At 42.7% G+C, this 27,879-nt stretch overlaps 1 protein-coding gene across 1 annotated transcript in view; it reads left to right on the plus strand.

The window, feature by feature from the left end:
* The window catches only part of CHRFAM7A (CHRNA7 (exons 5-10) and FAM7A (exons A-E) fusion), an 89,658-nt gene that overhangs the window by 44,500 nt on the left and 17,279 nt on the right, over positions 1–27,879 (plus strand). Inside the window, exons 3-5 of the mRNA XM_075575819.1 lie at positions 16,992–17,036; positions 19,982–20,091; positions 26,616–26,695. Of these exons, the coding sequence (XP_075431934.1) occupies positions 16,992–17,036; positions 19,982–20,091; positions 26,616–26,695 (235 nt within the window). The remainder of the gene's footprint in view (positions 1–16,991; positions 17,037–19,981; positions 20,092–26,615; positions 26,696–27,879) is intronic.

Raw genomic sequence — 27,879 nt, forward strand, 5'->3', positions numbered from 1 at the left:
CTCACTCTCTCTCTGACCTCACTCTCTCTCTCTGACCTCACTCTCTCTCTCTGACCTCTCTCTCTCTCTCTCTGACCTCACTCTCTCTCTCTGACCTCACTCTCTCTCTCTCTGACCTCACTCCCTCTCTCTCTCTGACATCACTCTCTCTCTGACCTCACTCTCTCTCTCAGTCTCCCGGTGCTGCTCCTCCAGCGTGCGCGCCGGGCCTCCCTCTCTCAGCGTCGCTGAGCCGGGCTGAACAGATGCACAAAGCCCCTGCATCTGTAATCAGCGCTGCCTGGCAGAGGAGACAGCAAGCGCGCTTGGTAGGCGGGTATCACTGTGTGTGTTTGTCACTTGGTAGCTGTCAGTGTGTGTGTGTGTGTTTGTCACTTGGTAGCTGTCAGTGTGTGTGTGTGTGTGTGTGTGTGTGTACATTATATAATATTTAAAAATGAAAAAAAAAAAAGACATGTGAGAATAAATTATTTATTAACATTGTGCAACTTTGATAAATATATTCACACGCACACACCACACACACATCACACACATCCATATACACCACACATACATATATACACACACACACACACACACATATATATATATATATATATATATATATATATATATATCACACATACATATATATATATATATATATCTATATATACATACATACACACACACACACACACACACACACACACACACACACACACACACACACACACACACACACACACACACACACACCCTGCAGCCCGTTTTTCACACACACACACACACACAACACACACCCTGCAGCCCGTTTTTCACACACACACACAACACACACCCTGCAGCCCGTTTTTCTCACACACACACACACACACACACACACACACACACACACACACACACACACACACACACACACACACACACACACACACACACACACACACACACCCAGACCGCTCCTCTGCTTCCCCTCAGAGGTTTTTTTTTTTTTTAAATGAGCTAGCAGCCCTTGTTTCCCGCTGCTGGCGGCCCTGATCGCGGCGCCCCTCTAGCCAAGCAGCGGCGCACCAGGGCGCCACGGCGCACAGTTTGGGAAACACTGCTGTACCTGATTCGGCAGTCTGTGGTAGCAGACGTGAAGGTTTTGATAGCTGTGAAAAGCAGGCCAATGAGAGTCAGTGAGGGGTGGGACGCAGGCCAATGAGAGGTGTGCGGGGGCGGGCATTGGACGCAGGCCAATGAGAGTCAGTGAGGGGTGGGACGCAGGCCAATGAGAGGTGTGCGGGGGCGGGCATTGGACGCAGGCCAATGAGAGTCAGTGAGGGGTGGGACAGTGTGGCATTGGTGTTGGACGTAGGCCAATGAGAGGTGTGCGGGGGCGGGCATGGCCTGAGCAGGAGTGACAGGCCCAAGGTCCAATGCGATTGACCCTTGGGACGCAGACATACAGTGATTTCACAAATATATAGTAGATGATCAAGTGGATAATTAATTTGTACTTGCTAACGACATACACAGGCGTTTCAGTTGTATACCATGTAGACTGTAGAGAGTATAGGGATATCGTTCACAGAGGCTGCATATGGGGAAATACTGTACTATTTGCAGATAGGTATGTGGAAAAGATCTCAGACTTCACAGCATGTACTTCGGACAGGTGGTCTGGCCAAAAGACTCAACTGGCTCAGCTTGCCCCTACCTCTAATGTGTGTATATAAAGTTCTGTTACTGCCAATTTGCAGTGGTAAATATACATGCAGGTTGTTTCTTACAACGCTATATTATCGTGCTGGATCTCAAATCTGGCATATTAGCCCAGAAGGTTCCTCGCGTTTACCAGAATACTAGTGAAAGTAAAATATTGTAAAGCGCTATTGCGGATTTATGTTTATCCCCGATGTAGCGTCTCCGAGATTAATCATGGTTCACATTTAAATAAGTCTCCTGCTTGAAAAGTTCCAGCACTATATCACTGCGCTACACTCGTTATTCTAGGCGCCCAGTGAGTAATCATGCTCCTCTCTATGCTCTATGCGAGCTTCTCTCCCTCATAGAGAATGTCGTTACCAAAGAAAAGGAATTCCATTGAAACCAACTAGAGATTTTTCTTTGTTAAAATCTCGTGCAATTCTATTTGCACTGATTTTACCGTGTTTTAGTAGATTACGCCCATAGATTAAACATCAGTGAACAATACTTAAAAAATAAACGTACAGAGCAACCTGCACCTTTAAAAGTAATACAAATAAAATATACAGTATATTTGCGTCATTTATTTGATAGTTTTTCATCCACTTTTAACCCATTAAGCATGCCACTGCTATGAGTTCACTTTAGTCCTAGCAAGGAGAGTCCTATCTGTGGTCCGCACTGCAGGTCACTATATGCAGTGATTTTCATCACATTGAGTACAGTACATGCCAGAAGAGGAATCAGAATAAGTAAAGAGAATTAGCATGGCAAATAACAGTGACTGAGGATAGCAAAGGACCCCATACCTACCTGCTGGCTGTCAGCTCTGTGCTAATTATGAATTATAATGCCTCACTCTGATCTCATTATAGAAACCCTCCTAGGAACCAAACATTGAACTTTTAATTAGGTAGACTCAAGTAGGTAACAAAAAAAGTGTATAGACGGGTTTTTAACAAGGAGAAGTCAATCCCAGTTAGGAAAATGCATAATTAAAAGAAAAGAATATTTGTATCCTACTTTCTGTGTTTAATTGCAGTAAAAATTGTTTTTAATTTCCCTTACTTGATTGCTTGTCTGCCGTTGAGAGGTTTTGACGTCTGTTGTGCAAAGGGTAAGTTGACTTTATAATATGATTATTGTAAGCAGTGCTTTTATTTGTTGTAAAATTGGTGGCGGTACCCATTACTTGTTAAATGTAAAATGCCTCTCACACCCCTCCCCTCTTTCTGGGAGCCCTCCCCCGCCCACCCCCTTGTCTATCGAATTTGTGATTAACTTTTAATAAAAGCTGAAACTGACTGGATACTGGATGCCACCCATTGCGTGCTTAAAATTCGGCCAATTTTTTTCATCTCCGGCAAGTTTGCGTACACTTCCAGATCGCTTGAAATCTGTTGATTCCTGAGACTTCTTTTTACCATATCACTGACCGACCAATTCTAATCTGTAATAAGCGCAGTGCCACACTGTTAGAGGACATTTGCCCTTCAGTCGTTTCCGAACTCCGCTGTTTAACCCCAACATCACCGCTGCTACACCCCAACACCACCGCTGCACTATCACACGCAACACAAACAAAATGATTTTTCAAGTTGTCTTATTTGGGCGGCCTTGTGTCAACGTCGCTCTGAAAAAGTGGTGTACAGATACACTGTATATATATCAGGAAATGGGGAGGGGAGAAGGGAAAGAACTCTCGCTTCAGCTTAAATTAACCTATGAATAAATATAGACATGGTGCAATAGGGATAATGGGTAGACAGCAAACCGAAGGAAAGATTCCCTGTAGAAAGCACTCATGGTGTCAAATGTAGAATGGGTGAAAATGAAAATCCTTTTAATTCATAATAGTATAAAAAAATATATATACCAGATTGGTAATGTGTATGGCCAGTCAGTGAACTAAATACATAAAAGTAACAAGATACTAACTGCTACATCAATTAAGTTCCCTATTACTGTATGTCCACTTATTAGGGTGTAGATATATAGTTTATATCCATATAAGTTGCTATACTTGATAAATACTCTGCAACCAACTCTAATGACTATTAATAAAGCTCCATGTCTAGTAATTAGCACTAACACCTTTATTGGTATTATAGGGTAATCGATTGGACTGGGTGGCAATTGGACTAGTGATCCATGCGGTCTGTTGTATTCCCTATTGTGTCCACTCAATATACAGTTGTGGTATTTATCTGTCTTCCAACCCACTTAATCTAAAGAAACAGTATATTGTGTCACTAGGTGTGAAGACAAACAAAACACCCCAGATCCATATATCGGGCTGTAGAATAGGATGGCCCTAAAATCTATTAGTATCGGTTCAAAGTGTGGACTCGGATAGCAGTTATACTGTACTTGTATAATAATAGCAAGTAGTGTGCATGCTTGCTTAATACAAAATCAGGACTCTCTTTGTTTTTTCAGGCACCTTATTGTACCGGTCGCTTAGTAGTTAGTGCTTAACGAGCCAGGGGAGCTCGCATAGTGTATTGGTTAAGATTATTAGGCTAGTAAGATAATAGGGGGGGATAAAGAGAAGGACTAATCATATGCTTGTGCTGTGCAAAATGACTGAAGCCCTCTTCCATCCAACCTCAGGGAGTGGCTCAGTGAGTAACGACACTGACTGAGTGGGAGCCTGGTTCAATTCCCGGTGTCGACTCCTTGTGACCTTGAGCAAGTCACTTTATCTCCTTGTGCCTCAGGCACCAAAACATAGATTGTAAGCTCCACGGGGCAGGGGCCTGTGCCTGCAAAATGTCTCTGTAAAGCGCTAGGTAAAACTAGCAGCGCTATACAACAACATGCTATTATTATAGTCAAATTATTAGCACATTAAATAATATGCATACTCCCCCACTTCTCACATGACTGTGATAGATCATACACTCCAGAACATGACATGTGAACAGAAGAATCGGCTATTTATGCCCATCCTAGTGCTCAACATCAAAGTTAATAAGCCGGTACGTGGGACGAGGGGATGAGTTTAAATTATAAGGTTTTACTGTAACGTAATTAGATTTCACAAGTAGTTGCTATGCTCTCTAAGTAGGAGTAACAATATTCTGTGGCCTTGTTTAAAGGCCACAGGCACGGATCAGTGTCCGTATCAAGTTATAGCCTCCTGAAGCTAGCTACGTTAGAATTAATACAAGCAATTGGTAACAGAATTGCAAAACCTTAGGCAGTTTGTATCAGCCCGCTCATACAGCCACCTCGCAGCGTGCGTCGTGACGTCAGCACGCTTCTACTTATTATGAATTAAAAGGATTTTCATTTTCATTTATTCTACACTTGACACCCTGAGTGCTTTCTACGGGGAATGTTACCTTCAGTTTACTATACAGATATAGCCGCCGTTAATGCGGGGCGCCAGATGTTGCAATGCGCGGTACTTCCGCCCCTTTTTCACGTACATCTAACATTATTAAATGGCTTCTGCACTCGCTGGCGTGTTGTGTGTCTTTCGCTGCAGCGCCTTAGCGGGAACAATAACAGCGGCTACATCTATATATTTAGCCCCCAAATCTTAACTGTACCACTCGTTTTCAGTGAGTCAAATTGAGTTGGAGGCGGCCTCACTCGGTGTCATCAAATTCAAAGAAGCATCAATTCATTAATGGCCCCCTCTGGCAGCAAAGTGATTATTTCACAAATGTACCCTGAGTGCTTTTTTTTGTGTGCCGGTACAGTGTGACGGTATGTGCCGGTACAGTGTGACGGTATGTGCCGGTACAGTGTGACGGTATGTGTTCGGTACAGTGTGACGGTATGTGCCGGTACAGTGTGACGGTATGTGTTCGGTACAGTGTGACGGTATGTGCCGGTACAGTGTGACGGTATGTGCCGGTACAGTGTGACGGTATGTGTTCGGTACAGTGTGACGGTATGTGTTCGGTACAGTGTGACGGTATGTGCCGGTACAGTGTGACGGTATGTGTTCGGTACAGTGTGACGGTATGTGTTCGGTACAGTGTGACGGTATGTGTTCGGTACAGTGTGACGGTATGTGTTCGGTACAGTGTGACGGTATGTGCCGGTACAGTGTGACGGTATGTGTTCGGTACAGTGTGACGGTATGTGTTCGGTACAGTGTGACGGTATGTGTTCGGTACAGTGTGACGGTATGTGTTCGGTACAGTGTGACGGTATGTGTTCGGTACAGTGTGACGGTATGTGTTCGGTACAGTGTGACGGTATGTGTTCGGTACAGTGTGACGGTATGTGTTCGGTACAGTGTGACGGTATGTGTTCGGTACAGTGTGACGGTATGTGTTCGGTACAGTGTGACGGTATGTGTTCGGTACAGTGTGACGGTATGTGTTCGGTACAGTGTGACGGTATGTGTTCGGTACAGTGTGACGGTATGTGCCGGTACAGTGTGACGGTATGTGCCGGTACAGTGTGACGGTATGTGTTCGGTACAGTGTGACGGTATGTGTTCGGTACAGTGTGACGGTATGTGTTCGGTACAGTGTGACGGTATGTGTTCGGTACAGTGTGACGGTATGTGCCGGTACAGTGTGACGGTATGTGTTCGGTACAGTGTGACGGTATGTGTTCGGTACAGTGTGACGGTATGTGTTCGGTACAGTGTGACGGTATGTGTTCGGTACAGTGTGACGGTATGTGTTCGGTACAGTGTGACGGTATGTGCCGGTACAGTGTGACGGTATGTGCCGGTACAGTGTGACGGTATGTGTTCGGTACAGTGTGACGGTATGTGTTCGGTACAGTGTGACGGTATGTGTTCGGTACAGTGTGACGGTATGTGTTCGGTACAGTGTGACGGTATGTGTTCGGTACAGTGTGACGGTATGTGCCGGTACAGTGTGACGGTATGTGTTCGGTACAGTGTGACGGTATGTGTTCGGTACAGTGTGACGGTATGTGTTCGGTACAGTGTGACGGTATGTGCCGGTACAGTGTGACGGTATGTGTTCGGTACAGTGTGACGGTATGTGTTCGGTACAGTGTGACGGTATGTGTTCGGTACATTGTGACGGTATGTGCCGGTACAGTGTGACGGTATGTGTTCGGTACATTGTGACGGTATGTGTTCGGTACAGTGTGACGGTATGTGTTCGGTACAGTGTGACGGTATGTGCCGGTACAGTGTGACGGTATGTGCCGGTACAGTGTGACGGTATGTGCCGGTACAGTGTGAAGGTATGTGCCGGTACAGTGTGACGTATGTGCCGGTATAGTGTGACGGTATGTGCCGGTACAGTGTGACGGTATGTGCCGGTACAGTGTGACGGTATGTGCCGGTACAGTGTGACGGTATGTGCCGGTACAGTGTGACGGTATGTGCCGGTACAGTGTGACGGTATGTGCCGGTACAGTGTGACGGTATGTGTTCGGTACAGTGTGACGGTATGTGTTCGGTACAGTGTGACGGTATGTGCCGGTACAGTGTGACGGTATGTGTTCGGTACAGTGTGACGGTATGTGTTCGGTACAGTGTGACGGTATGTGTTCGGTACAGTGTGACGGTATGTGTTCGGTACAGTGTGACGGTATGTGCCGGTACAGTGTGACGGTATGTGTTCGGTACAGTGTGACGGTATGTGTTCGGTACAGTGTGACGGTATGTGTTCGGTACAGTGTGACGGTATGTGTTCGGTACAGTGTGACGGTATGTGTTCGGTACAGTGTGACGGTATGTGTTCGGTACAGTGTGACGGTATGTGCCGGTACAGTGTGTCGGTATGTGCCGGTACAGTGTGACGGTATGTGTTCGGTACAGTGTGACGGTATGTGTTCGGTACAGTGTGACGGTATGTGTTCGGTACAGTGTGACGGTATGTGTTCGGTACAGTGTGACGGTATGTGCCGGTACAGTGTGACGGTATGTGTTCGGTACAGTGTGACGGTATGTGTTCGGTACAGTGTGACGGTATGTGTTCGGTACAGTGTGACGGTATGTGCCGGTACAGTGTGACGGTATGTGCCGGTACAGTGTGACGGTATGTGTTCGGTACAGTGTGACGGTATGTGTTCGGTACAGTGTGACGGTATGTGTTCGGTACAGTGTGACGGTATGTGTTCGGTACAGTGTGACGGTATGTGTTCGGTACAGTGTGACGGTATGTGTTCGGTACAGTGTGACGGTATGTGCCGGTACAGTGTGACGGTATGTGTTCGGTACAGTGTGACGGTATGTGTTCGGTACAGTGTGACGGTATGTGTTCGGTACAGTGTGACGGTATGTGCCGGTACAGTGTGACGGTATGTGTTCGGTACAGTGTGACGGTATGTGTTCGGTACAGTGTGACGGTATGTGTTCGGTACATTGTGACGGTATGTGCCGGTACAGTGTGACGGTATGTGTTCGGTACATTGTGACGGTATGTGTTCGGTACAGTGTGACGGTATGTGTTCGGTACAGTGTGACGGTATGTGCCGGTACAGTGTGACGGTATGTGCCGGTACAGTGTGACGGTATGTGCCGGTACAGTGTGAAGGTATGTGCCGGTACAGTGTGACGGTATGTGCCGGTACAGTGTGACGGTATGTGCCGGTACAGTGTGACGGTATGTGCCGGTACAGTGTGACGGTATGTGCCGGTACAGTGTGATGGTATGTGTTCGGTACAGTGTGACGGTATGTGTTCGGTACAGTGTGACGGTATGTGCCGGTACAGTGTGACGGTATGTGTTCGGTACAGTGTGACGGTATGTGTTCGGTACAGTGTGACGGTATGTGTTCGGTACAGTGTGACGGTATGTGCCGGTACAGTGTGACGGTATGTGTTCGGTACAGTGTGACGGTATGTGTTCGGTACAGTGTGACGGTATGTGTTCGGTACAGTGTGACGGTATGTGTTCGGTACAGTGTGACGGTATGTGTTCGGTACAGTGTGACGGTATGTGTTCGGTACAGTGTGACGGTATGTGTTCGGTACAGTGTGACGGTATGTGTTCGGTACAGTGTGACGGTATGTGTTCGGTACAGTGTGACGGTATGTGTTCGGTACAGTGTGACGGTATGTGTTCGGTACAGTGTGACGGTATGTGTTCGGTACAGTGTGACGGTATGTGTTCGGTACAGTGTGACGGTATGTGCCGGTACAGTGTGACGGTATGTGCCGGTACAGTGTGACGGTATGTGTTCGGTACAGTGTGACGGTATGTGTTCGGTACAGTGTGACGGTATGTGTTCGGTACAGTGTGACGGTATGTGTTCGGTACAGTGTGACGTTATGTGCCGGTACAGTGTGACGGTATGTGTTCGGTACAGTGTGACGGTATGTGTTCGGTACAGTGTGACGGTATGTGTTCGGTACAGTGTGACGGTATGTGTTCGGTACAGTGTGACGGTATGTGTTCGGTACAGTGTGACGGTATGTGCCGGTACAGTGTGACGGTATGTGCCGGTACAGTGTGACGGTATGTGTTCGGTACAGTGTGACGGTATGTGTTCGGTACAGTGTGACGGTATGTGTTCGGTACAGTGTGACGGTATGTGTTCGGTACAGTGTGACGGTATGTGTTCGGTACAGTGTGACGGTATGTGTTCGGTACAGTGTGACGGTATGTGCCGGTACAGTGTGACGGTATGTGTTCGGTACAGTGTGACGGTATGTGTTCGGTACAGTGTGACTGTATGTGTTCGGCACAGTGTGACGGTATGTGTTCGGTACAGTGTGACGGTATGTGTTCGGTACAGTGTGACGGTATGTGTTCGGTACAGTGTGACGGTATGTGTTCGGTACAGTGTGACGGTATGTGTTCGGTACATTGTGACGGTATGTGCCGGTACAGTGTGACGGTATGTGTTCGGTACAGTGTGACGGTATGTGCCGGTACAGTGTGACGGTATGTGTTCGGTACAGTGTGACGGTATGTGTTCGGTACAGTGTGACTGTATGTGTTCGGCACAGTGTGACGGTATGTGTTCGGTACAGTGTGACGGTATGTGTTCGGTACAGTGTGACGGTATGTGTTCGGTACAGTGTGACGGTATGTGTTCGGTACAGTGTGACGGTATGTGTTCGGTACATTGTGACGGTATGTGCCGGTACAGTGTGACGGTATGTGTTCGGTACATTGTGACGGTATGTGTTCGGTACAGTGTGACGGTATGTGTTCGGTACAGTGTGACGGTATGTGCCGGTACAGTGTGAAGGTATGTGCCGGTACAGTGTGACGGTATGTGCCGGTACAGTGTGACGGTATGTGCCGGTACAGTGTGACGGTATATGCCGGTACAGTGTGACGGTACAGTGTGCCGGTAAGTGCCGGTACAGTGTGACGGTATGTGCCGGTACAGTGTGACGGTATGTGCCGGTACAGTGTGACGGTATGTGCCGATACAGTGTGACGGGATGTGCCTGTACAGTGTGATGGTATGTGCCGGTACAGTGTGACGGTATGTGCCGATATAGTGTGCCGGTACGATGTGACCGGTACACTGTACAAAGCAAATTAACCTAAATTATTAAACCATTGTTAATAAAATGGAGGAAATATTACATGTGTAATTGAGTTTACTTTATTGCTACTAGAGCGTGAACAGCAGGACAGCTGAACGGGGCAATTCCACTTGGCAAACAAAAATGACTTTTTGTAAACAATTTAAACAATGTCATAGGTTTAAACAAAGGCAATTATGGTTAAAGTAAACATTCAGCTGTTTTGACGTCTTTTGAGTTGAACTAAATGTGTATTTTCTGTGGAGATTCTCAGTGGAACGGCTGCATCAGCCACATATTTCCTTAGCCCAACCTGTCTCAGTCAGAGTGGTACTGAAGTTGAAGGACAGATGGGCTTTTTCAGTGCAGGGTCCTGCCCAATGCACAGTGCCATCATTCAGCAGAGTGTAGATAAAGGAAATCAAATCCCTGTTATAAGAAAAACTACTTCTGGGTGTCTGATTTTAGTCAAACAAACATCAATCACCCAGATTTACGTCCTTAAACACCAGGGCCATTGGTACATTGAGCAGCTGTGGAGGACAGTATTATTCTGTATGCCATGCCAGTCCCTTAGCTAAAGAGGCAAAGCAGCATAGCCTATATTATTGAAGTACTCTATGGCCCCTATACAGGGTAAGGTTTTAGTCCCATTAATTTAATCTTCTCTAGCACAGGGAAGCAGCTTCACAACATATTGATTATGGGGCAAATTGATTAGGACATCATATATGAATAAACATTATTTCAACCAGCTAAATGAAACTGCTTTAAAGATAATTTTTCATAGAACAGTATTGCCAGTGAGAAAATATGTGTATCTACAATTATACCAATAATATGGCATACAGAGTGTTCTCATAAGCGTTGTGGTCCATGATATAAGTGGAACCTCCATTTAAGATGATCGGAAATAGCTACAATTCCATTTATCTCTTTATAAACGGCAATCATCACTGCAAAACTGGAATGGAGCTACATTCGTAATTAATCCAAAGCACCAACATTAAAAAGCAGAGACACTTTAAATTCAATACCAATATAAGTGTAAGTGCCATCACTTTTAACCACTTACATGAGGGAACGTGGAATCTGCCATGCTTTCATTCACAAGTAGTACTTCAGGATCCAAAACCCAACTGACTTCTAGAAGTGAACATATTATATTGAAGGGGACCCTCTATCTGTTTCTATCTTATACCAGTTTTTAGCTGCACTAGGTTATATAAGCATATGCTTTGATATGTTAACCCATTCTGGGCTTATTTCACAACACTAGTATGCATTTAGCGTAGGGACCTGCTATTGAGACTTACCTTGACGTGGTTAGCAGGCTTGGCATTATTTGATCAAAGGATGTATACCAAAAGTCTCCTTTTTTCTTATAGGTATTTACACTATATATATATATATAGACACTGTTTTTAAGTTTACCTTTTGCTTCATTCATTGTAACATCGCCGGAAGAAGAGATCAGTGTATCTCGAAAGCTCGCACAAATAAAAGCATTTCGTTAGCCACAGAACGGTATCATCTATTTATTTTTTGATTATTGAAGCTCGGCTAACACGGTACTGATACCTCTACATGTATATATATATATACATATATATATATATATATATGTATATATATATATATATATTCCCCATTGATTACTATCCCTAAGGGAGAAGTGCAGGGATTCACTTTTTGTTTTGCACATTTGTATGGCCAATTCCTTCACTAGATGCATGCTCCTTATAAGGAGAAGCGCAGTGATTATATTTGTTCTATCTTCTACTCATCAGAAAACCTTTTGTCTCATGAAGTGAAATGATTAGTACTCATATTTATCACAGTATAGGTCACTTTCTACTGGTTCCTTCCAACTGTGGATAAGATATATTTATTTATAAAATGTTTTACCAGGAAGTAATACATTGAGAGTTACCTCTTGTTTTCAAGTATGTCCCGGGCACAGAGCTATGATAACAACAATACATGGTTACATTCATAGACATTTCATGGACAGTTAGAGATATGATTATGGGTGTGTGTAACATTTACTGGCAAGATAAAAATTGTGTTTGGAGAGGTAGGATAGGCCTGCAATGTGTTAGCTGCCTTAAGGAGCTTACAATCTATAAGGTCGGGTAAATTGAAACAAGATTGATGTCTATTGTGTAGTATCTTTTGTACCACAGTACATACAGATAGTCATCTAGGTTTATATTTATTAAAGAATTTCATATTTTGGTATGCATAGTACAGAATTGATAGATTATTTTTATTCCAAAAGGGCCAGTCCCACATAGCTGATAAAAAATAGTCGTTTTCTTTAAACAACTTTCCAATGTAATGGTCTTTTTAGGAAGATGCAATCACCCTTAAAGTAAAATGTTCACCCATTTGCTTCCTGTGTAAAAATAAGTAGCTATTTTTGCGGGTGCGTTTAATTCTATGGGACCATTCCGGATGCAGTGAATGCACACTTCACTCAATTCTTCACTGTACCATGGATCTGTTGTATCTTATTGCTGGGTGCTTTCATCAGCAGTCGCTGCAGCTGCTGGCGAAACCAGTGTACAGTTTGCAGGACCCCAGACTTAAGTATTCAACGTTTCAGTGCTGTGTCACACCTTTAGAAGTACATGTCCCAACGTAGGTGTGAAAGGACACCGAAACGTGGACTTGTTGAATAAATGAAATATTTGATTGAATGTTAGTCTGGTGTGCTGCATCCTACTGTACATACCCTGCATTTAGTACTAACCTTATCTGGTAAAGATGACGTGGCATTCCAAAAGGTAGGCTACATTGTCAGCCACACCAAGGAAAAGTGAGTACTTTTACCAACTGAGGGGAACCTGCCAATGAGATTGATCGTGGGTGGGCTTGAACTACCCACCACCTGTCTTCAGGAGGACTGTACCCATTATTGTTGTTGCATTATCACTATTCTATATGTGTGATTACGGATTTCCTTTGGATGGTGGTTCTGGCATTATATTATTATTGGCCTGGCATTTGAGCGCTTTTGCCATCTCTCTATCTTACATGTGATGTGGAAACTTATAGAGGTCCATGTTATAATGCACAAGAAGTAAAACGTGACACACTGGGAGTGCTCATTTACATGTCATTACCCAGAATCCCTGGCTGCAGTGGAGAAGCATTGTATGCTAAGAGATATTGGGGAAAGGCAGGATTGTAGAGCTGTCTAAGACATGTGAATGTGCTCACGAGTGGTATTTTTATTTGCTGTGCCCCGTACGGTGGAGGGGTTTTCTCTCTTTTTTCCCCCACCGTAACTTGTTTTGTGTCTGAACATTTAATCTAACTGGAAATGAAAAACTGGGCACCTTTAGTTTTAGGATGAAAAAGCTTACTATCTTTATCTGCATATTAGCAAATAAAACATTGGCCAAGAAGAATAAGCACAGGCATTTTAAATTTCACTAGGTGCTATCACATTTTTAAGTGCCATCGATTTCTTAAAAACTAGCTGTTGGTTTAACAGGTAATATAAAGTAGTATTCAAAACATGATTGCATAACAAAACATCCCAATATTTCTGCACAATGGGAAATTGTGTATGTATTAAGCGTTGAAAAGTTGGTGTATGTAAAACTTAATGGAGCAATCCATGCTCCTTTTTTTAAAAACAGGTATTTAATTTTTTTCCTTACCCAGGATTGAGGCAGGGGATCTCCATAACCGAACCCCATTAATTTCAGTTCTGGGGATCCCCTGGTTCCAGAGATACTTATTTCGGTAGTAGGTGCCGGTAGCCGCTCCAGTTGCAACGTAATTCGGCGCTAACACTTTTAACAGATGCTTTACACCAAATTGAACTTGGTGTGCGATGTTCCCGCAATTTGAATTGATTTTGTGGCACACAAAATATATATATATATTATTATATACCGTATATATCTGTACTCCAAGCACATTCCAATGCTGAGTGCCAAACAAAAAGGCATAAAATCATTTTTGCCGCAGGGCCTTAACATTTACAGCTCTCGTATCACATGGGCCAATAGGAAGCTGAACCTGATGACATCACGGCTTTCTGTCCCGTACGGCATGAGAAATTTGATACGCCACCATAATATGAACCCTGGTAGTCGATCAAAGTGGCTACTGGCACCCCCTGCAGATGTAAGTATCTCTGGAATCATAGGTCCCTGGAGCTGAAAGTAATGCTCCAGAGACCACCTGCTTCAATCCTGGGTAAGAAAATAAAATTAAAAAGAGCTTGGATTGCCGCTTGTGTGCACCATTGTACTAAGTTCAAATTTCTCCAGCTGCGTCCAAAATTATTTTGTTCATGTGTTTTGAGCAAGCTTGGGAGAGCGTCACAGCCTGATGAAGCAGGGAGAGGAGAGAGCTGCAGATGCCGGGTAAGTCATCACAGAACCACAGCCATTTCGCAATCCCGGTTATAACGCAGCCTCATTATGTGGACCCTGAGCACCGCGTTATAACGGGGTTCAGCTGTATATATTAAAGAAAAAAAGTGCTTCAAAATCGTCCGCCGAGTTAAAGTTCAGGTAAATGCTAAAAAGACTTAATAGTGTTAACGCATAATGAATTTGCTACTTTATCTAATCAACCCAAAAATGTGTATGATGCAGCAGGAATGTTTGTGTGTAGGTTAACATAATACATAATATTCCATGTGTGGCTATTATAAATAATATGACGTTAATAACTTACTGTATATTTACGAACACTAATTACAAATGATAACATACACATCAATTTGTTTTTATGTAGATTGTATCAATCAAGTATTCAACATGAGGGACATGTCAAAAATAATTTCAAACAACAAACTATGCGTCGTACATATAGCATGAAGTTACATACAGCCTTTTTATGAAGGTTGCTCTTACTTTTTGTTTCTTTATCACTGCATTATTGATACAACTCAAATCTAACAAAAAATATGTTTGTACATAGGCCTGAATATTTATATTTATAAAGAATTACCTCTACAACTTGGTGAAGGTAGGTAGGTATTCTCCATAAACGACATCGCTTCATCTTCTAAAAGGTAGGGAGCAATGCATTGTAGAGGCCAGCGCAGGATGTTCAACACATCCTCTAGTGTTTCCACACTTCGTAATTGTTGTCCTGCCATTGGGTTCTTGGCTAATTTTCCAGTTCTGTCGCCACCAGAACCAACATTCCCCATTTTTCATCCGGGCTTGTGACCGGCACTGGCTGGGTTAACTTGGTGAAGGATTGATTGAAACTGAAAGGCGGCCATTAAGTGAACCTAGGAAAGCAGGATCTTTGCTGACCAATCACGGGAGAACGAATCGGTCGGCAGCTTAGGTAGTTTTCAATAAAAGTAATCAAAGGCTGCATATATTAAAACAAAAAAAAGCGCAGCTTGGACTGCCTCTTTAACTTATTTCTAAGCTTGTCATCTCTCTATCCACATTTATGTCTGAGGCAACTTATTTGGCTCTAATTGATCCGACTTTTAAAATGGCACAATATACATTCCCAAGACATACCTCTCACAGAGCGATTGTGATTTACTGGGTAGAGGTGACAAATAGCTCAATCTGGTTATGAGTGAGCCCTAGGAAAAATCTCAAATAGTTCTCCCTTTCAAATTCACGTGTAATAAATATCACATCTAAAATGTAATTCAACTTTACAATTACTGCTTCTTGCTATGTTCAGGCATTTTAGTACTTGCAACACTTTCCAAAAACCTTCAATGTATTATTAATGTAATGCTGCCGGAATAGATTTGAATGTGTGTCTCATTAGTGATACTAGATCAAAGTACTTGGATACATTCTTTAAAACATAGAAGCAGAAATTGATAGAAGATAATGACCAGTGCTTTGGGTTCTGCAGGTGTCAAGGAGCGGTGGTAACTAAGGAGCAAAAGGAGGGTTCGATTTGGAGTTACTTACTTGGAAAGAAGCTTAATATTTACAGCTTTGAAGAGAAAAGGCAGAGAGGGGGATCTGATGTAAACTTCAAATATGACGGGCTTCAACAAGGAGCAGGATGGAAACATTTTTCAGAGAAAGCGAAGTGCTAGGCCTCATATATAGCATGTGCGCATGCGTATGCGACAGAGTGCATGGCGTCACGCAGAGGCGTCATGCTGCAGAGGCGATTCGTGGCCTGTGGGATGTGGAGGAGGAGATGCGACTGGGAGGCGTGTCGGGGGGGCCTGCCCGTGACGTCACGTGAGCGGTTTGCCATCATTGGTTGAACCGCGTACGTGACCCGGCAGCCGCGCGACAAAATAAATGTTGTCTCGCGTACAATCTCGCGGTCGCGCACTCTATGGCCGTCCTCATTGAGGTACGGCTTTTTGGTTGCGGCGCGTGGACTATGGACGCGGCCTTAGAATGAAGCTGGACGGTGATACGTTCAGGGGCAATGTGAGCAAGTACCTGGTCACTGAAAGAGTAGTGGATTGGTGGAATAGGCTCTCAGATGAGGTGGTAGAGGCTAATACAGGGAAGGAGTTAAACAATGCTTGGGATAGACATAAGACTAATTATGAAATAAAGACAAGGATTAAGTGGGCCAAGTGGTTCTTATCTGCTGTTAAATTCTATGTTAACAAACAGTATGTACTATTGTGAAATGTATCCATTCTTGTATCTCTTGCCATCATTTGTATTTTATGTGTGTGCCATCTTTAAACCTCATCTGATTAAGAAACTGTATTCAATTTCATTACTTGAATATATTTTGCATGTGAAAGAACTGAATAAACAGTTTTCCTATGTACTTGGCATCATAACTATACAAGTTGGAAAGAGTGGTGCTTTGGGAACAACCTATTTATTTCAAAAGACAGAGAGAATACATTGGATGAATGCTGCTCTATAACACACTTTCCATTTTGTTCTAGGATGAAAAGAATCAAGTTTTAACAACCAATATATGGCTACAAATGGTAGGCTATTATTTTTTATTGCTATATATACACAACCATGTATACATTGCTTTACAGTAAATATTCTGTCCTCAGCAGTCATCACACGTAGCACTGCGAGACTATACAGCAGTGGTTTCCAAACTTTTTTGGTTAAGGAACCCTAAGTGAAATTCTGAGGATTCCCCAACCCTCTCTAATAGCGCATCTGTGATTGACGCATTGTAAGGATCCCCAACCCTCTCTAATAGCACGTCTGAGATCAGATGCATTGTAAGGAACCCCAACCCTCTCTAATAGCGCGTCTGAGATCAGATGCATTGTAAGGAACCCCAACCCTCTCTAATAGCGCATCTGAGATCAGATGCATTGTAAGGAACCCCAACCCTCTCTAATAGCGCGTCTGTGATCAGATGTATTGTAAATTCTTCTGCATTTGATACCATTTTCAAATTACCAGAACATTGCAGCGAACCCTTTAGGGATGCCCGAGGTGTGTTGAAAAACACTGCTATACAGATACAGTAGCTAAACTTCTCTTCAACTTCTTGCATAAAGAAAGGGAGTTCTTCTGAATGCCAAAACACTTATTAGAGCATAGATGAACAGAACATGCAATCTTGATATGCAACAATCAAAGCAGGTTGAAGTAGGGCGAAAAGGCTTAACATGAACAGATAGGATCAGATGCAAAACAAAGTCGCAAGACTGCTGAGCTCAAGCAGCAGAAACCACACAGAATACAAAGATATATGCTAGGAGCAGGCATAATAATAGATTTCTAATATTACCTAAATTAACAAATATATGTCATAATGGCACAAACAATTTAACTGTGAATACAGGACATTAAAGACAATATAAAGTTCACATTTTAAAAGTAGAGTTTTGTATTACAGAAACTGAAAGTGCACAACTATTCCATTAGAGTAATTGTTTTTGTACAGTTTTTCTGAAAAGTATTTCTTGACTGCACCAAACTATACAGTATGTACTTTATTGCATTTTGAGACAATAGGGTAACAAAGTAGCATATTAGTGATACTGCAAATCTGTCCTGGTTCGTATAGTCCATTGGTGCTGCTAAAATCCTTTTAAGTATGCACCTAAAGGAAGAGAGGGAATACATACATGAGAATTATAATTTCACAGTATTGGAATAAGGAAGGGATATGTACAAATTACATTAAAGAAAATGGTCATTTTTAAGTATCCTTTATTATCTATTTAATACAGTTTTTCAAAGTTCTATGTGGGACAGTCTAATTGCACATTATATTTAAAGTGTCACGATCACGGTTCCATTTCTTTTGCCCTTGGAATGACAGTTTAATATGTGTACTCGCTATTTCCCGCACAGAATGTAAAATCTGACATCCATCCTTCATTTATGACATCAACAAAAGCCCCGGCTAGGTATAACTAATCGTTTGTTTTTTAAAAATAATTGAAAAAGTGCATTGTGTCAAAAAAAGATTTGTCATCTAAAATCATCAGTGGTGTTTGTTGGTCATTATTCACGTTGTAACCCAAGGTTTACGTTTTCTTATTCTTTGTAAGCTGTGCATCATGTTCGGGCATTGGGAAATTATATGCATCTACTTGCATTTGTTTCTCACGCCAAGAAAAACTTTGACAGACAGTGTTGACGCATCTCTGGGACGCAAATACTTTGAATTGTTTTTACTTTTCATCTAAATTTAACATATCCGTGGAACTTGATGGACATATGTCTTTTTTCAACCTCATCTACTATGTAACTATATCATTTACAGTGCATGCGTGCGCCACCGACAACCTCCAAACCGCCTTTAACTCCACCCCTAGCGTCATTTTAGTCTTTGTGGAAAATAAATCCCCACCCAACACATCAAAATCGCTTTTACACATTGGTGCACAGAGGCGCATGCATATGCTACGTGTCTGAGTCGGTTTTACGACAATGTTATTTTTAGCTACATTTTATACATAAGCCCATATTTAATTCCCTGGGGTCCATGTATCAAGGCAACAATGGTACAATTCTCGGGCAAAACATCATGCACCGCATGTATCAGTATTAAAAATCCAATTAAAAGCAATAGTACGTTTTCTATTATATTTACAATTTGGCCTCGATGCATAACCCCCTGTAGAAAATCTAAGGGCCATATGTATCATGGAGAAAGTGGTACAATTCTGCGGCACAAAAATACACAATATGAATTAAAGTAAAATATCCTGTTGAAATCAATAGGATTTTTTTATTTGATACATCTATATCTGGGATGCGCACCTCCAGTCCTCAAGGGGCACTGGCAGGTCAGGTTTTAAGGATATCCCTGCTTCAGCACAGGTGGCTCAGCCAGTGGCTTTTTAACACATGTTGCAGCCATCCCATTAAATGATTTTGAACCCAATTTGTATATAAAGGCTCCCTTAGCACTGTTTGCTTCCCAAATCACCCCTTTCCCACTTCTACATCGAAGTAAACAAGCAGGAAATATTCATATTTGTGGACCCAATGCAACATGAATTTCTGTCTCAACGAAAAAAAACGACGAGAGAATGTGATGGTTGTAACTGACCGCGATGGAATGTTTTCTAACAAAGGAAACTGTCTCCGTTATGGTTCTTGAAAGAAAAGCAATCAGCGTTATCATGCTTCTAAACAGCCAGTTGCTTTGCAATTGCGGGCTCCATCCAGCATGTAATCTAACATGCAGGAAAGAAAGATTCTTGCCCATTTATAAACCTTTTCCTTCCTGCAGTTAGATCATGGCCTCTGACTCAAATACCCAGATCTCTAATGGTATTTTAAAGGCAGCCAAGTCCTTTTCTTTCAATCATTTCATTCTCTGCTAGCTAAGTAATTCCCTTTGGATTGACAGCTGCACATTTGCGCTCAGCGTTATTTAACTCCCCTGAGAGTGTTAGTAACACAAAAGCTTTTAATCCACTTTTTTTTATTTTTTTATATATGTCAGTATTGGACAGATTACTATTTACAATGGAACGTGTCTGAATACCCAGGGGTGAAAAAGGTCCGTTTTCCAGAAGGACAAGTTTGGAAGCCAGACATTCTGCTGTATAACAGGTAGGTGTTTAATGCGAGCAACAGCTTGTTATGTTAATTCGCTATTGTAGAACAATGGTAAGTGTCCAGACATTGCTCATGTTATACAGTATGCAATATCAGTAACAGAGAAGGATGGTTACATTCACAGGGTTGCAACATGGTAACATAATAACCTACGGTGAGTTTACGGCGTTCCGCTCATACGGCGTTTCCAAATGTATACCCATATTCATTAGGTTCAGCGCTTGTTCCGTATTTCCGGCGATTTTTGGCATGATGCGCTCAGCAGCTGAGTATCCATCCGGCTGTCACTAAGCAACAGTTTTAGCGCATGCGCAACACCTTGTCAGATGCCATTTGTCAGTGAAACAGTCAGTTTACAGCTCTGCATCTCTGTTTTCAAAGGTACAATACAATACAGCCGGGCCCCCCTTTACGGTGATATCCACTTTACGGCGGTGGCCTGGCACGGAACCGGCTGTATGAGCGGGGCCCTACTGTACTGTATTTCTAGAGATGAGTGAATTTGTTCGCCAAAATTCAATTTCGCTGCCAAAATGATGTTTTTTACATTTTCGAATATTCACAAATTCGTTAGAGGTCAAAAAAGGTCCCCACTTGTTATATATATTTTTAATATTCAATCATTTGAGAATTGGAGAGCAGTCAAAAAGTGGGGAAAAATAGACATTGACACCTTTTTTAGGACCAATATTAAACTTATATACAAATAATATTATGCATACATGAAAGGGCACACATCCCAGATCCTCTATGCAAAAGTATTGGAGGAACCTGTAAGCATGGAACTGAATCCGAAGTTCATATTTACCACCGGAAGCGTTTGTTTCTTGGGATCAGCATTATTGCACGAACTATAAAAATCTGAGCTGTGAAGCCCTTTACAGCTGGGGTGGCCAACTCCAGTCATCAAGGGCCACCAACAGGCCAGGCATTACGGATATCCCCCTGCTTCAGCACAGGTGGCTCAATCAGTGGTTCAGTCTTCGACTGAGCCACTGATAGAGCCAACCAGGTCACCAACAGATTTCCCCGGTCCCAGGACTAGAGTTACATCCGCCCTCCTCCCCCCCTCTGCCCTCCCCCCCTTCTGCCCCCCCCCTCTGCGACTCCAGCAGTAAGGAGTTATTTGCTTTCAGTTCTGCTCAGCGATTTGGATGCATCTATTTTATGTCCAAGTGGATCCTGCTTAGTGAATGAAATACAAACCTTGTATCCATTTCTACACACAATACAGTTCTTAGAATAATCTGAAGCTATTCTAATCAGTAAATAATACAGTGATCAGATACAATGCATTGGGCATACTACTGTATATACATTTTGAGAATTGCAGCTTTGAAATCTACTGTAGAAGATAACATTACAATAAGGACTTCACTGTAACGACATGCATTTAGTTTAGTTTCAAAGGCTCTGTCTTGTCAAGTGCTTGTCCCCTGCTGTGTATCTTTTAATTGGCTGATCCGAGAAAGAAGTCAATAACAGTTTCATAACAATATACTGTCATTTGGCTAACATCTTCCAATTGGCACATTGGACAATCAACGGCATGCACTGCTCAAAACCCGTGGCTTGTAAAACATTTAAATAGTGCTATTCAGACTTCCAACACCATTATTTTAGCAATGACCTTGTGTCTTAGATAGCTATGGTCAAATGTTCCTATGCTTAGAGTTTAAGTTGCATATCTGGGGAACATACAGAAAATTGTGTATATTACAAAAACATAAAGGCATACCCCGGTTTAAGGATACTCACTTTAAGTACACTCACGAGTAAGTACATATTGCTTAATAGGCAATACGCATGCGCCTGTCAGCACGTCCTGAACAGCAATACTGGCTCCCGACCTGTACCGAAGCTGTACGCAAGCGGGGAGACTATAGCGCCTGTTACACATGCCTTATTTACATCAGTTATGCACGTATATGACGATTGCAGTACAGTACATGCATCGATAAGTGGGATAAAGGGAGTGCTTCACTTTAAGTACATTTTCGCTTTACATACATGCTCCGGTCCCATTGCGTACGTTAATGCGGGGTATGCCTTTACGCAGTATCATACATGTGAGGACAAACATGCACAAACAGATACAAAGAGGTAATAGGGCCCTACCTCTCTCCCACTCTCATTATACATATAACATATGTGAAGTAGTAACTCTTCCCCTAGATTTTCCTATTGCTGTACACCAGGCTTGCACAACACGCGGCCCACGGCAGCGGCTTTCCCCCTCCTCCTCCCCAAGTCCGCTCTCCCTCCCCTCCCTGAGCCTGCTCTCCCTCCCCTCCCCGAGCCGCTCTCCCCCCTCCCGAGCCGAGCCCGCTCTACCCCCCCGAGCTGAGCCCGCTCTCCCCCCCCTGAGCCGACCGCTCTCTCCCCCCGCCGAGCCGAGCCCGCTCTCCACCCGCCGAGCCCGCTCTCCCCCCGCCGAGCCGAGCCTGCTCTCCCCCCCCAGGCCCAGTCGAGCCCAGCCCGCTCTCAAGACTGCACGCTCTAGCAGTGCGGCACTTCCAGTACCCGCATCTTGCGAGTGCGCGCAGTCCTGCCTGCTCTCCGCCATGCTCTGAGGTGCAGGGAGTAATGTGAGGTGAGGAGGTGTAGGGGGTTATGCGGGGTGCAGGGGGTTATGTGAGGTGCAGGGTGGGTGATGTGCAGGAGGGTTGATGTGCAGGAGGGTTGATGTGCAGGAGGGTTGATGTGCAGGGGGGGGTGAAGTGCAGGGGGGGTGATGTGCAGGAGGGTTGATGTGCAGGGGGGGGGTGAAGTGCACGGGGGTGATGTGCAGGGGGGGGTGATGTGCAGGGGGTGAGGTGCAGGGGGGTGAGGTGAGGTGCAGGGGGGATGTGAGATGCAGGGGGTGATGTGAGGTGCAGGGGGGTGAGGTGCAGGGGTGTTAGGTGAGGTGCAGGGGGGATGTGAGATGCGGGGGGGGGGAATGTGTGTGGTCTGCGGGAGGGGTATTGTGTGTGATGTGGAGGGTGAGTATTGTGTGTGATGTGGAGGGTGAGTATTGTGTGTGATGTGGAGGGTGAGTATTGTGTGTGATGTGGGGGATGAGTATTGTGTATGGGTGAGGGGGAGAGATGGGGGTGTGAGAGATGGGGAGTCACAAACGTTGATTATGAGGGGTGCAGGGGGAGATATATGAAGATGATGAGGAGTGCTGGGGGAGATATGAGGATGAAGATGATGAGGGGTGCTGGGGGGATATGAGGATGAGGAGTGCTGGGGGAGATATGAGGATGTTGATGAGGGGTGCTGGCGAGATATATCAGGATGAGGGTTGCTAGGGCAGATATGAGGATGATGAGGGGTGCTGGGAGAGATTGAGGGGTGCTGGAGATATGAGGATGGTGATGAGGTGCTGGGGGAGAGATGATGATGATGATGATGATGATTTTACCCGTGCGGCCCGAATCTGTATTCCTTGGAGCGGTTCGGCCCTTCTCACTTGACATGTTGTGCAGGCCTGCTGTACACTGTCACTCTCTACAGTATTTTTACTTTCGATGATAGTGTACAAAAGTTAATGCGAAGTACACAATAGCATGAAGTGACACATCCCTAAATGAATCTAAATTGATTAAACTGAGCTTACTCTTAGCAAACCTGCACGAATAATCAATCAAAATTTAAACATTGTTCCCAGAGTACTTATGGACAGTCTGCAGAGTAATGAAAGTATCTAGAAGGCATTTTTTTCTATTCTTGCACATTGACTTATTCTTTGGCATTGGCTTATTCAGAAAGCTACATCTTAAAACATAAGCATAATTTTTCATAAATAATCAGATTTTTTTTTAATTAAAAAGCAATAACAGCACACCATACCAATATATGGTAAATAGCATACAGAGTCGAATAGACTTGGATTTAAAATAACAACAAAAGTTAGGTGGGGAGCTTTATATAGCAAAGATAGAATACCCATGAGTGTGTTTGCATGTCTTCCACAGATTTATTCTACCCATTGTCACGTCATAGAGGGATTAATCTGCTGGGTATTGACATGCTGGGTAATGATCAACCAATGGATATGTTGCTTTTACATTCCTATCCACTTTAGTACGGGATTCCCTAGAGTTTTTATTTCTGCATTAGACAGCTTGATATATAGGAGGTCATAGGAAAGCCCCATGGCTCTGCTCTGCTCAGTAAATATGGGCAATAATCCATTGAACAAATTGAAAAAGCCACACCATAAATCTCAGGGGTATGTGGGCTCCATGTAATGTACTGTATCACTGATTGACCTCATTGTAGTCCAACATATTTTCTACTATGCATTCCATGTCCGTGTGACAGCCACGGGTTAAAGATGTAATTCTGCAACGTTATACTGTACTGCACCGACACACTTTATTCGAGCAAATACCCAGTATGTACCTGGCAGATACCTGGAATGCGCCGCTCCTCACCTCTGACAAGCCCCGTTGCGTTTGCCTTCCTAGCCTGGGTTCATGCCTGGCTGACGGGCGGCTGATCTGTTAAATGATAATGATTAGGATTTAATAGGCTGCAATGCTTCGCGTGTCTACCAGATGGCATAAATTCATGAATTGTAATGCAGTATATATATATATATACTGTGCAGAATTGCAGCCAGCGGGAATAAAATGCTTCAAATTTTTTTCAAAATCAACAAGTAGTTGATATGTTACACGCTTTCAAACCTCTCAGGGTTACCCCATGTAGGACCATGAGAAGTTTGAAAGATTGTAACATATCAACTACTTGTTGGTTTAATACAAGGTATCATCCCACCTACTTCCTCTCCCTCCTTTGTTACTACAGTACCTGGAAGTAAGGACTAACAAGGTTACCCACCCTTATTATTCTACAACTAGTGATTATTCCAAGTTACAATTTCCTAATTTTTATAGTACTACTCCATAACAGTTATAGAAACAATTGTATTAACTAATGAAAATGCTGGCAGGCAGACTTAACATTAGGCCTTCCACAAAATGTAATATTGAATTGAAATCATAGCTAGCTCTTTAACAACGATTAATTGGTTGAAGCATATTGTAGATATTTTCAGTCTGGGCAGACATTCAGATTTCTGTCTTCTTTTCTGTTTTATTCTTCTCTTACCACACAAATTAGACTCATTTTGAAACAGAATAATTACTTTATTCGTTAGTCATTGAAGATTTAGTTTTTGTAGCATTAGGAAACAGCAAGATAATGCCCTTAAGGATGGCTTACCGCTGACCTTTTCTTTGAAGCTCTCCAGATAACGTTTTAACTAGCACATGTCCTATTTCTTTGATAACATCTGCCTACAGTATTTCTCTGCTCGAATTCTGTTAGATTTATATTTGATTGTTGCATTCACTTTTACATCTTTAACAACTGCCTTCAAAGAAAAAATAACAGTGCATCCTCTGTTGGATATTCCATACAATATATACAGTATGCAGATTCTCCTAATAACTGATCTAGAATTCAACTAATTATAACATAGGGGACATTATTTATTTATGGATGTTTCTCTGTGAAAGTATAGGGGGAAAAATAACTACACTATTGAGGATTTAGTTTAATACCACTGTAAGTGTCACTGCATCTGAGAAATACATTAACCTACCCAGATTATGCTCCTCAAAAACACCCATATTTGGAAATGACAAAGAGACAGGAAATCTGTAGGTAATACATGGGCATGTGAAATGAGAAATATACAGTTTGTAATGGATTGTGCTATACAACCCCTCATTTGATCTATAGTATACTTACCCATTTCAGATGCTTCCAGTCCATCATTAAGTGTTGCACACTTGTACGTAGGGGCTATATGTTATGAAGACTGAACTAATGTAACTTAGCCTGTCAACTACCTATTTAAAGCTTGCCGAACATAATTGTTTATTAGTATGAAGGACATAAATGTAGATTAACTGTGACTATTTAACAAATGTTGGATATGAATGGACCTAACACACACGTTTCCAGCTAGCTCAAACTTGCTCAGTAGCACTCTTTTTGACATAAATATATATTCATGATGTAGTGGGTTTAGGAGTTTGAGCTAGCTGGGAATGTGTGTGTTAATCAATTTCTGACTGGTAACAGTTGTATGGAGGTAGGTGGCACCTCCCCCCAGAGCTCACTCCTCCTCACCTTTTTAACTTGGGAGGTCTTTTCACTTTGCTGCAATGAACAGGACCTACTATGGTTCTTTCCCCTCATACAGAGGTAAAAGGAAGGGTTCACAGTGTAGTGTAGGACCTGCATTAATTTGGTTATACCTTGACATTGGTATGCAGGCTTACCACGCTTTGGCCAAAGGGTTTAACTAAACAACCAAGTAATTATTATTATTATTATTATTATTGAAGTATTTAAACTTTATACTTATTACTATATATGTTTTGTCAATTGGATGTAGCATTGGGCACCCCTGTCTTTTGTTGTATGAATGGACCTAGTTAGAACTAGTGATACACTGTTTCATAATTCTAGTTTGCTATTATGTATGATATTTATTTATTGTATATATTTTGTAGTGCAGATGAAAGGTTTGATGCCTCGTTTCATACTAACGTGCTAGTGAACTCATCTGGATATTGCCAGTATTTACCACCAGGTAAGACGTCAATTTAATTTTATGTTGTTAGGGTTATTTCTCACTACTTAAACCTTGTTAAGTCTTATTAAACATCACAAAATGATACAGCCACCAGTGCTCAAGCAGGGATATCTGTAAAACCTGAGCTTTTTGGGCTTCTTGAGTACTGGAGTTGAGAACCACTGGTACAATATATTGGATCAGCAATGAAATAAAAGCACTCAGGGATATAACACAATGATTCTTTCACAGTACGAAATCCAAACTCTCTAAAAATAAATTCTACTGAATATGAATTACTATATGGAATAATACATGAATTACATATTGATTTGGTTAGTAGAATAGAGCTACATGTGAAGTAAAAAAAAAGATTGACTTGTCTACTATTAAAGTTTCCACTGTAACTGAAGATCAAAGAACATTTTTAGAGTTCCAAAAAATTATTTAGAAATATTTATACTTTTATGATCACCTATTTTAAACATATCTCTTTTATTGGTTCGCACCTGCGTGGGACTGCAACCTTCACAAGTTCGGATTTCTATTCCTCTTCAGGACTTTGTTTTATCTGCTTCATTGGAGTTTTTCTCTCTATATCTTAGATATTCTGTTTAAAGTGATGATTCGAGTTTTAGCTTCAATGAGCTTCTGGGCCAAGAATGCAAAACGTTGAATAAATTGCATTAATATATCATGGTTTCCCAACATTGCTTTCCCTGCTCTGTAGAAAGACTTCCCAAGTTTCTTAAACCTCCGTGATTATGGGGGCTATTATTGTGCGTAAATATAATTCATGCACCTAGTTTTAACCTACCGGACAGTATATCTCTGTCATTACTTTAATGTGGTCATATGTACAGCAGTACTGTATATTTAACATAATAATCATAATATAATTCAACCTTGATGGGTATCATCAGTGTGAGGTTGGTTGTGCTGGCTATGCTGGTTTGAGCCAGCACAACCAACCTCACACTGATGATACCCATCAAGGTTGAAACATGTCTGTGAGTGGGTTTACTCACTTTGCATCTCACCCCAGCCTATGCTTAAAAGCTGTGTTTAAAGCAGCATGCATTGGCTTAAGGGTTGCTCATGTAATATGAGCTGGAGAAAAAAGGTGGCACTGTGTGCTCATTTGCATGTCATTTCCCAGAATCCCTTGCTGCAGTGGAAGTGCTGTGTGCTGGGCGATAATG

This window comes from Ascaphus truei, chromosome 18 (assembly GCF_040206685.1).
Source record: "Ascaphus truei isolate aAscTru1 chromosome 18, aAscTru1.hap1, whole genome shotgun sequence".
Classification (NCBI taxonomy): Eukaryota; Metazoa; Chordata; class Amphibia; order Anura; family Ascaphidae; genus Ascaphus; species Ascaphus truei.